Here is a 12127-nt window from a genome sequence, read left to right as displayed (position 1 = left end):
GTCTTCCTTCGAGGCAGCAAGAGGCTCTTGATTGAAGCATGGCGTAATGATCCTTGAACCTGGCTGGATATCTTCGCCCCTTCATTATTATGGTAACCAGGGAATTGGTGACAAAAAGGGTTGGGAGGCGACACAATAGAAGACATGACGGGACGGGCCCACAGTTGCGATTGGCATTATTAGGGTAACCGTGGTGGACAAACAGGGTTGAACCTGTCAGATTGGGGAAAAGTTCCCGTAAACCAGGCGGGTACCTGGGGCATCCCCTAGTTTCCAGAGGCAAGCAACTGACTAAATGTTTAACTTCCAGAAGATCATGAACAGAGCAAGATATTTGTCTCACTCTGATATTCAGCCTTCGGATAATCTCCTTACCCGACTAGTCTAGTGGAGGCAACAAGGCATGGCGCCCAATGATGAAATGACACATGATCATACAAATGGGCTTACAAGGAAAGACCTTACATTTAAATGGACAAGCAAGGCAGAGGATGCTTTTCAGGAACTTAAGACGAAGTTCACAGAAGCACCTATCCTAGTCACATTTGACCCTGCAAAGAGAATTGTCCTCGAAACGGACTCCTCTGACTTCGCGATTGGAGCCTGTCTTAAGTCAGCCAGACAAAGACGAGAAGCTTAAGCCAGTTGCATATTACTCTAAAAAACTGTCACCCGCAGAGCTCAACTATGACATCCACGACAAGGAGCTGATGCTATTGTCGTTGCTTTTGAGCAATGGCAAGTATATCTTGAAGGATCGACCTACCCAGTACAGGTATGGACGGATCATAAGAATCTCATATACTTCACCACAACCAAGGTTTTAAACCGCAGGCAAGTCCAATGGGCAGAGACACTCGCAGCCTACAACTTCACGATTACATATCGCAAGGGCTCTGAGAACGCAAGAGCCGACGCTCTTAGCAGAAGGACCGACTACATAGGCCCTAAAGAGGAAAGACCTAGAGCCATATTGAAGAAGACAGATGCAGGAATGCAATACAATGAGTTACTAGCACGATTGCCACTATGGAGAACTTGGAGTTGGAAGAAAGACTCAAGAAAGCTTATGCAACAGACGAATGTGCAAAGCGAGTCTTAATAAAAACTGAAATGAGACGCCCGCTAGTGCAAGAACAACACTCACTACCAGCACACGGCCATCAGGGAGTAACACGCACCTTCGAACGAATCACCCGACACTACTACTTCCCAGGTATGAGGAAGCAGGTGGAAACAGTAGTAAGAGAGTGCGACATTTGCAGCAAATCAAAATCCAATAGGCACTTGCCATATGGACAGCTGAAATCGACTCCAGTACCAACAGGAGCGTGGAAATCTATAGCTTTGGACTTCATTGTCAAGCTACCACCCTCTCAGGACCCGTTAACAGGAGTAGTATTTGACGCTATCCTGGTTATTATGGAAAGTCCACGAAATATGGAATATTTGTGCCATATTTAGAAGCTAGCAATGCTGAAGCACTCGCATACACCTTCCTTTGAGTCATATTAGCCGATCACGGATTACCGGAAGAAATCATCTCAAACAGAGACGAGCTTTTTACTTCGAAATTTTGGAAATCTTTAATGGTGCTTTTGGGAACATATCATAAGCTATCAACAGCTTTCCATCCCCAAACAGACGGTCAAACAGAAAGACTGAATCAAACCCTTGAACAATACCTACGGAGTTATGTCAACCACCAACAAGACAATTGGGTTCAGATATTACCCATCGCACAGTTCGCATATAACAGCGCGATGACCGAAGCAACAAAAGTCTCACCGTTCTTTGCCAATTACGTCTATCAGCCAGAGGCATATAGACAATCATGATCGGATGAATCAAGAGCAGAACAAGCTATGATCGCCATGGAACAACTCAAATCATTCCATGAACAACTCGTGACAGACATCCAATTCTTAAATGAACGATCTGCCGTGTATGCAAACAAGAAGCGCAGTATGGAACCTGCCTTCAAGGAGGGGGATAAAGTATATCTACTCTGGAAACACATCAAAACGAAATGACCAAGTACGAAGTTGGACTTCAAGAAATTGGGACCATTCAAAATATTGAACAAAGTCAGCTCAGTTAATTACAGACTGCAGCTACCCAAGAAGTCTAGACTACACCCGGTATTTCATGTCTCACTATTGGAACCAGCAAGAGGAAACACCCCGATGGCGACTGATACAGAACTCCAACCAGAAAATGAGATCATTGAATATGAAGTCAAAGCGATCCTAGACAGAAGGTTAGTAGGACACAAAGAAGAGTTTTTGATCAAATGGAAAGGTTATGAACCTACTGTTACGGCTACAGTAACGTGACATCATGGTTACAGGCCAGGGCCTAGTAACGTGACGTGTGAGTCACAGGGGGCAAGCAGGGTAGGCTGCCATGCGGGGCTAATGGATAGTTGCAGAAACTAGTGGATATTGGATAGTTGAGCTATCCACGAACTATCCTGAATATCTAGCTATCCGCCAACTATCCAGATTACCCATGAGGCACGACGCCACTATATAAGTAGATAGTATTTCCTTAGATAGGAGCTTCGTGCTCAACTCAATATAGTATTCTTTACAATACTGTAACATGTTACTTGGAAATCCTTTGTGTCTAATCCCCTGCCTCTCTGTCAAGTCAACCTTACGCAAGAAACCTCTGTGTCTTCTATCGTTTAGAAGTCTGCATTACACTTACATAATCATCCACAAACGATACTCGTTTTGTAAGATGTAAAGCCTTTACTTTTCGAAAGTAGGGGAAGAGAAGAGGAATAAGAACCATCTCTCGATATAGAAACCAATCAATCCCACCCTTTGAAACTTTTTGCCCTTCTGATTGCCGTCCTCTACTCCATGTCTCTATATCTCCAAACTCTTGTGAAGCAACTCGTGCCTTTTTCCATTTGCTTTTGCCATTCCGAATATCTGCATTTAGAGTTTCCATATATCCGTACTCAAGAGTTCCAACTGTTGTTGCTCTAACAAGTTCATTCTCTGCTTTTGATTTCCAATATGCATTTATCTCTCATAGTTTCTGCACATGTATCTGCTTCTCTTCTATACTTTCAGGAATCCATGAACGAGAAGGGCGTAAGATAGAGGTTTCTGAACTCATTGCTCCCCAAAACATAACTTGAAATAAAGATTTCTTCTGTTGAATTGCCATGCTCTCTGCTGTTTGACCCTGTTGAACTGTTATCCGTCATTTCTTATGTGGATTCCCTCCAAAATTGATATATGATTCGTCTGAGAAAATAAAAATTGATCCAGCTTCAAGTTCGGATAGTGCCCATTTGCAGAATTTCCATCGTACCGAAGGAATGATATTATCCAAGTAGGGCTTGAGGCAGATATTTTTCCGTACAATAGGTTGTGGAATTTCAACACTTGAGTGATTCTTTGCAACTCGTTCGACAATTGATCATGCGTAGGGTAGATTTTCCTTATTAATAACTTGTTGAAAAGTGTCAAATGGATTTGCAAGTAGCAAAGATCGTATGCGTAGTGACTCTTCAGAATCCTTTTGAATTGTATGTGGTCTTCCGCTTTATGGCTTTGATTCAAGGTGTTTGGAGAAGGTTGTGAATTTCAGTATTCCCTGCCTTTTTAACAGTTTGGTGCCATATATATGCAATAGAGTCAGCTGAGATTCCAAGCTTCTTTTCAATCTCTCCATATGATGCGTTCATGTATACACGCAAGGTAATAATTGCAGCATGTAGTGGTATTAAAATTTCAGCCATAGCTGAGCATTATTTCATTGCTTCATTTACTCTCATATTCTACGCATGTACATTTTCTATGCGTGTACCCGGGTACAAGTACATGGTGCTTGGTAGATTCCTACAATCTAATTGGCTGTTGTGCTCAGACCCTGTGGAAACTTTTGGGCCGCACGAGTACAGTAGTTAGTCAGAATCAAATACATCGAATTTACTCAACAGTTATGAGCCCAGGATATAGCATATCATTATAACTGTGGGGGGAAGCGAGTGCGTCCACTCGCTTACAAGAGGAAGCAAGTGCGTCCTCTCAACTTGCATATGTTCACCGCTACTCTTTACCAAAACCTCGAACATTCCTACATATAGTAATTTATATAGTAATAAAATGTAATTCATTTAATGGAAGGGACACCTCTATCAAATACCTGTGAATGGCTGGCAGCAAACCCCTCTGAATCTGTAGGTGCTGCCAGTCGGAATTTTAAGGTCCCAAAGTCGACTATACAGTCAAGAATCACCCGAGCAGTCCCACGGAAGCTGGCCCATGGAGGTCACAATAGGGTGCTTTCTATAGACCAAATGGAGGCCCTAAAGGCCTGGATTCTAGAGCAATATTACCTAGGGTTAGGGGCTAATAGGCATATGGTTTATGAGGCAGTATGCCACCTACGGAGCCCACTGCCTCCACCGTCACAGAGCTGGCTCACTAAATATATACGGAATGAGCTAATCATAGAGCTTACTGTGAGCCACACGAGCCCTGAGTTCGTCATTATGGCAGCCGAATATCACATCATCTTATGGGCGTTTCCCAGCCACCTTACACACGTTTTACAGCCATTAGACGTGGGAATATTCCAGCCTTATAAGCACAGCCTCGCATCTATACGGGAAGTGGACATCACCTATAACCTACCCCGATTTATGAGAGATCTCCCACAAATGTGGGAGCAGACTTTTAAGGAATCTACCATACAATCAGTATTCCGGAAAGCTGGAATCTGGCCCATAAGCTGTAATACAGCCCTTGAGAAGCTGCGTACGTACTCGCAGCCTACACAGCCTACTGAGCCTACAACACCTACCCTGCCACGGCCTATTACCCGTATTCCCTCCACTTTCCAGGGTGTAGAACAGGGCCTACAGCAGTGGAAGGAGCGGGTTCCTGAGGCCTTTAGTAGCCCCTCAAGGCAGAGCTACAGCAACTGGCTTACTGGGGCAGCCCGGGTTCTGGCTGCTGGCCAGCTCCAGGAGCTCAACCTACGGGCTGTTCGGCAGCAGGTCAAGAACTCGAAGAAGAAGCGGGGGTGCCAGGACCAACTCCAGTGTGGAGGTGAGCTCCGGGCTTCTGAAGCCCACGAGCTTCAGGCCCAGAAAGCTGAGCTTCAGGCCCAGAAGCTCACTGCTGCAGAAGCTCGGAAACTGAGCCAGGCCCAAACCCAAGCCCAGAAGCAGCTCTGCCGGGCAGGAATCGAAGCCCGGAAACGGGAGCGCCTCCGGAAGAAGAGCATAGCTCAGCTCACTAAATCGGGCCTCCCAATTCCTCCGGAGTTGGAAGACCCTATTACTGACCCAGAAGCGGAATCTGAGAGCCAGTATGAGAGCGTAACTGAGGGTGGGAGTGGGAGTGGGAGTGAGAGTGAGCGTGAGAATGAAGAAGTGATAATTTCGTAGAATTGAATTTTTAAGTACCTTTATATATAAATTACTATGGTTGGGTACTTATGGTCGCAATTTGAGAGGACGCACTTGCTTCCTCTCATAAGCGAGTGGACGCACTCGCTTCCCCCCATGGTTATGCTGCTTTCGCTAGACCAATAGGTCGGTCGGCCACGACAAAAAACCACCATATAAACCTCATACTTTAAGCGACAATAAGCGACAAAAGTAGCATTGGCACTCGACATCAGACTACAAAAGCCTCTCAACAACAGTGTACAACAATGACTATAGGGGCGCTCTATCATATACCTTCCCATACAATGTCCACACAAAGTCCAGAAAGCTAAGGGGGTGTGTTGTAATATAACCGACTACAAGAACTACAGCAGAAGTGGATTGATTCACTTTTGCTAGTTCAACAAATGGTGGTGGGGATGGGGTGATGATAGGGTATAATCGGGGGGGGAAGCGGTTTGCGCCACCTCGAAGCGAGAGGAAGCAGTTTGCGCCACTTCAAAATTGCGACCGCAAGTACCTAGCCATAGTAATTTGTATATAAAGGTACTTAAAAATTCAATTCTACGAAATTATCACTTCTTCATTCCCACTCTCACTCCCACTCCAACGCCCACTCCCACGCCCACCCTCACTCTCACTCTCATATTCGCTCCCAGAATCAGCTTCTGGGTCAGTAATTGGGTCCTGCAATTCTGGAGGAATTGGGAAGCCCGATTGGGTGAGCTGAGCCACGCTTTTCTTCCGGAGGCGCTCCTGTTTCCGGGCTTCAATTCCTGCCCGGCGGAGCTGCTTCTGGGCTCGCTTTGCAGCCTGGCTCAGCTTCTGGGCTTCGGCCGTAGCGAGCTTCTGGGCTCGGTTTGCAGCCTGGCTTAGCTTCTAGGCTTCGGCCGCAGCGAGCTTCTGGGCCTGAAGCTCGGCTTTCTGCTTCTGAAGCTCGTGGGCTTCAGAAGCCCGGAGCTCACCTCCACACTGGAGTCGGCCCCGAGCCCACTTCGTCTTCGAGCTCTTAACCTGCTGGCGAATAGCCCGTAGGTCAAGCTCCTGGAGCTGGCCAGCAGCCAGAACCCGGGCTGCCCCAGTAAGCCAGTTGCTGTAGCTCTGCCTTGAGGGGCTACTAAAGGCCTCAGGAACCCGCTCCTTCCACTGCTGTAGGCCCTGTTCTACGCCCTGGAACGTAGTGGGTATAGGGGTAATAGGGCGTGGTAGGGTAGGTGTTGTAGGCTCTATAGGCGTAGGCGTAGGCTGCGAGTACATACGCAGCTTCTCAAGGGCTGTATTACAGCTTATGGGCCAGATTCCAGCTTTCCGGAACGCTGATTGTATGGTGGCCTCCGTAAAAGTCTGCTCCCGCATATGTGGGAGATCCCTCATAAATAGCGGTAGGTTGTAGGTAATATCCACCTCTCATATGGCACGGAGCACGGATTGCCTATGCCAGTGCTTATAAGGCTGGAATATTCCCACGTCTAATGGCTGTAAAACATGTGTAAGGTGGCTGGGAAACGCCCATACGATGATGTGATATTTAGTAGCCATAATGATAAAATCAGGGCTCGTATGGCTCACATGAGAATCAAGTAGTAGAACCTTAGGATTTCCCGGGTCGTGTGGAGCTGTAAGCTCTACAAAGTGCTGTAGCCACCGTATAGCAAGCTGGCTATTAGAATAGCCAGTCTCCGAGAGTAGTATCAGCTCATTCCCATCAAGGTTTTGAGGGTACCACGCCTCCATATGAATTTTACCCGGTACAACAAGTACAGGTGCAATCTTCTGTCCAACTGCAGATACTGCCTCTATAATCGTAATAGATTTACGATTCTCAGGGCTTGGAGTGTAGAGCTGCTTTACAGCTCGGGGGACCATAACTGTCTCACCTCCTGGAATTCCGATCCTAAAACTAGTTTCGTCCATATTCCAGATTGACTCTGGTTTTATACCATGCTGTAGTACTAATGCTGTGTACTCTTGAAACCACTTAATAACAGTAGGCTCCTGTTGAGCTTTCATATGCTGCTGTGCAATAGGCTTTGTAGTAACAAAGTGAAACTCTATAAGCTCATTCCGTATATATTTAGTGAGCCAGCTCTGTGACAGTGGAGGCAGTGGGCTCCGTAGGTGGCATACTGCCCCGTAAACCATGTGCCTATTAGCCCCTAATCCTAGGTGATACTGCTCTAGAATCCAGGCCTTTAGGGCTTCTGTTTGAGCTGTAGAAAGCACCCTATTCTGACCCCCATTTTGGGTAGTTCTGGTGGTTCTAGTGGTTCTTGTGCGGCTGATTTTTGACCGTATAGTCGACCTTGGGATCTTAAAAATCCGACTTGCAACAGCTACAGATTCAGAGGGATTTGCTGCAAGCCATTCACAGGCATCTAATAGAGAAGTCCCTTCCATTAAATGAATTACATTTAATTACTATATAAATTACTATGGGGGGGAATGCCGAAGGTTTTGGTAAGGAGTAGCGGTGAACGTATGCAAGTTGAGGTGGCGCAAACCGCTTCCTCTCGCTTCGAGGTGGCGCAAACCGCTTCCCCCCCCGATTAAGCAAAGGCCGTCGTCCCATAGAATTGTACAAGTTTGGTTCGCGCTTAGGGAATCACAACTAATGCTATCAAAGCCAAGCTTACCTTACCGCCTTCGGCAGAATAATGGGCGCCACGCGACACGACAACAATACAACGCGATATAGTTACATTTACGATTATATTAGCATCGACTGTTCCCAACCCAAAACGATGGGGGACACGCAGCACAGAAGTAGAACAAAACTAATATTTAGAAGATAAATTTGAAGAGTAGCCATCAATCCGCCGCTCTAATCTCCGCGAGCGTCAGGAGCAGCCAAGCCCACAACCAGGATGAGCAGCAATTGGACCGACCAAGACTCAACTGCCATCACGAACTGGATCTGTAAACTACCACCTCGACCAGACGAGCATTCAGCGACAACCCTCACCACAACCACAGCGAATGAGAAGCTGCGCAACGCTTCGGCTCCTGCCTATCTTCCGCGATCTACCCCATCATTAGCAAATTCTGCGTCATCACCAGAGTCTGAAGAGATCTCGACAAGAGCACGACAACACAAGCGCAAGAGGAGTGATTACCTCGAGCAGGCGCAGAAGAGGACGACGCATAAGCAGAACAAGCATCTCACGGCAGAACATCGAGAGGAGGGAGATCTTGCGGCAGCATATCTTGGTACGGGGCATATTCAGGCGGGAAATACCGTGGCAGAATTTGAGAGTAGACACCACCACGAGGAAGAATATTTCGGCGTAGAGCAATCTAGACCAGGATACTCCGAGATGGACGACGGAGCTTCCGTCGCCGGATCCACTCGGTCACTTATATCAAACAGGCCGATACTCGACGCAAAACCGCCTTCGCGGCGGAGTTCGCGATCCACAAGCCCAATACGATCAACCTTGGCGCTCCTGCGCTCTGCGGCGCCACCAATCGATATCTGCCAGCCTGGCCCGGCTGCTGCGACGAGCCCTGGCGACGCAGTGAACAAGCTGAAGGTATTTTTGCTGGACGGGTATGATAAGGCCTTCATTCCGAGGCAACTTGAGGTCTGTCTGTGCATATGCTCAATTCCCAACATCAATACTTACCCAGTATTATAGGCCCGATTGCGTGAAATTGCTCCAGATGAAGCTATTATCTTGCACGAAGCAATGTTTCATGACCATCACGAACAAACAACTAAAGAGCTTGACTCGCTGTGGGACGATATTCAAGAGGTATACTATGAGGCTAATGCATGCAGCAACCTCTTCAAAGACGAGAATGCGTGGGTAGAAGTTGTGAGGTCTGTTCTTAGGTTAGCTGGCATGCACACCTTGTCGAAGGATCTTGAGCTGAACAGCGTGTAATTGTCTCATTCGACTTTACTAAATGATCACTGACCTGCTTATAGGCAAAGCCAATCCATTGAACCTCAATATTTGCCAACTCTTCCATCATCACCGACATCCTTGTCGAAGAAAGCAGATCTTGCTCTTGTCATCTCACTACCGAGGCACGGCGATTCGATAATCAACCAATGGCGGAAGCTGAACCCAGGTGTGGGACTTTCGCATATGAGCGATGCATATACGCGAGAGACACTTCTTGCATGTCCTCTTGAAGTAAAGAGGCAAGGCGGAGATTACAACGAAGCTGTTTGCCAGCTTGCAGTTTGGTCAGCGGCAGCATTGGAGAAACTGAGAATACTGGCGACCATGGGAAGGGACACGGAGATGTTGGAACGATTTCCTTACCCCGGATGGACGGTCGTGGGCCATGAATGGCAGTTGCATATATCATGGAAGGAGGACTCCGGCAAGGTGGTGAGTGTCCTTTTGCTTCGTTCTTGCCTCTAGTCGTCGCTGACAGACTTTCGGATTGTCTTCGGTCCGTATCAACTATTGTCTGCGAAGATAAATAGCTATTTGGATGTTTTTAGGCTATTAAGGTTATTTTCCAAATTGAAGCAATGGCTTCTAGGAGACTACAAGTCTTGGGTTCATTCACATGTTCTGGGACCTAGGTAACATTGTCATTTCTTGCGAAGAATTAAATCTCCTAATTGGAAACTGTCTCGATACGTTGTAGAGGCTGGGTCTTCTAGCTCTGCCTTGTCTATGTGGGAATGAATCTGACGAACAAATATCTGTCGTTGTGCTGTGAAAAATATAGCGAGACTTGCTCTGCGTCACCTTGCCTTGAAGGGCGTTGATGAAGCTACTATGGTTTGCGGAAAGACATAATCGTGGGGGGAAGCGAGTTGCGTCCACTCGCTTATGAGAGGAAGCAAGTGCGTCCTGTCAAATTGCGACCGTAAGTATCCAACCATAGTAATTTGTATGTAAATACTTCAAATTCAATTCTACGAAATTATCACTTCCTCACTCTCACTCCCCCGACCACTCCCACGCCCACTCCCACTCCCACGTCCACTCCCACTTCCACCCTCAGTTACACTCTCATACTCGCCCTCAGTTTCAGCTTCTGGGTCGGTAATTGGGTCTTCCAACTCTAGAGGAATTGGAAGGCCTAATTCAGTAAGCTGGGCTACGCTCTTCTTCCGGAGGCGCTCCTGTTTCCGGGCTTCAATTCCTGCCCGGCGGAGCTGCTTCTGGGTTCGGTTTGTGGCCTGGCTCAGCTTCCGGGCTTCGGCGACAGCGAGCTTCTGGGCCTGAAGCTCAGCTTTCTGGTCCTGAAGCTCGTGGGCTTCAGAAGCCCGGAGCTCACCTCCACACTGGAGTCGACCCCGGCCCCCCCGCTTCTTCTTCGAGTTCTTGACCTGCTGCCGAACAGCCTGTAGGTCGAGTCCCTGGAGCTGGCCGGCAGCCAGAACCTGGGCGGCCCCAGTAAGCCAGTTGCCGTAGCTCTGCCTCAAGGGGCTACTAAAGGCCTCCGGAACCCGCTCTTTCCACCGCTGTAGGCCCTGTTCTACGCCCTGGAAAGTGGAGGGAATAGGCGTTATAGGCCGGGTTGGTAGGGTAGTGTAATGGTGGGTGCACCAGATGTGAGAATCTAGCCACCCAAGGAAGGGATGAATTTACTAAGACAACACACTGTCTTAGAAAACAGAGCCAAAGGGTCGTAGCTTAGACTATTCCACAACGCAGCAATCAGGTGTGTGATGTAGTGAAGTGGTTCAGACAAGTTGCAACAAATGTTGAGTCTGGGAACTCAGGGGTAAGTCAGAGGTCAACACCTCACTGACTTTTCAGAAACAAGGAGTAACAAGATGAATGCTTGGAAGCTTGGAAAAGACGTGGAAGTATGTGATAGTCGATTTACTGTACTCGGTGTTCCACCCACTCGCTTCGCTCGTAGGTGGCGACAGCAAGTTGTGCGTGCGACAGCAAGATGTGCGACACATAAAACGAAGAAAAAGACGCCTTATATATCAACTATATAACTATATAATTAAAACATAAAATCAATAGAACTACTATCACTATCGCTACTGCCACTATTGCTACTATCACTTTGATCCTTACTATACCGTAAAATGATCACTTTTGATTTCAACCCTTCCTTCTTCCGCTCTGCTACCCGCTTCCTCTCAACCTTACGCTCTTCAATTTCGATTTTACGTGCTTGCGCTTGTAGCTGCTTTACTACTTGGTCCGATTCCCTTGCTGCTCTTGCGTCTGCTTTTGCTTGCAACTTTGCTTTCTTCTCTTCCCGCATTTTCCGTGCATCTGATGCATATAACTGCCCTCCTTTCTGTAGTGATTTCCGTGCCCTTGCCTTTGCTGCCTTCTGCTCTACTGCACGTAGAGTCATAATATCTAGCTCGGTCTTATAGAGCTCTGCCCGGTGTAGAACAACTGTAGTTCCACGTGCAAATGATTGAAACCCTTCTCTTGAAGGCGATGAGAAAGCTTCCTCTGCTCTCTTCTGCCAATGTTCAACCGCTTGCACACTTTGCATAGTTGTTTTCGGTGTTGAGATAATATTATATGAAGCAAATGGCTCATAATCAGGTGTTTGATTCCGAGTCTCTTGTATCTTGTCAATTACAAGTGGAGGATTATATGGATATAGTCCTGTATTTCTCCAACCAGATTGAATTGTACGGACAGTTAGAGATTGCCGTCGGATTTGCGGGAGGTCTGAAAGGAACGTACGTAGCTTATACTCATAGTCGTAGCTACGTACTGCTTGATCAAGTGCCTTTTGATGAAAGTGTTTGCACTGCTT

The 12127-nt window shown here is 47.2% G+C and overlaps 1 protein-coding gene across 1 annotated transcript; it reads left to right on the top strand.

The window, feature by feature from the left end:
- The first annotated feature begins 8019 nt into the window (after positions 1–8019).
- VC83_02574 (uncharacterized protein) lies at positions 8020–10263 on the top strand. Its single transcript, XM_024466233.1, has 3 exons — positions 8020–9000; positions 9055–9299; positions 9348–10263. The coding sequence occupies exons 1-3, from the start codon at positions 8284–8286 to the stop codon at positions 9790–9792; spliced, it is 1407 nt and encodes a 468-aa protein (XP_024326403.1). The 5' UTR covers positions 8020–8283; the 3' UTR covers positions 9793–10263.
- The last annotated feature ends 1864 nt before the right edge of the window (positions 10264–12127 follow it).

Source organism: Pseudogymnoascus destructans (assembly GCF_001641265.1).
Source record: "Pseudogymnoascus destructans isolate 20631-21 unplaced genomic scaffold scaffold_5, whole genome shotgun sequence".
Classification (NCBI taxonomy): Eukaryota; Fungi; Ascomycota; class Leotiomycetes; order Thelebolales; family Thelebolaceae; genus Pseudogymnoascus; species Pseudogymnoascus destructans.
This window is presented reverse-complemented; position numbering and strand designations above follow the sequence as displayed.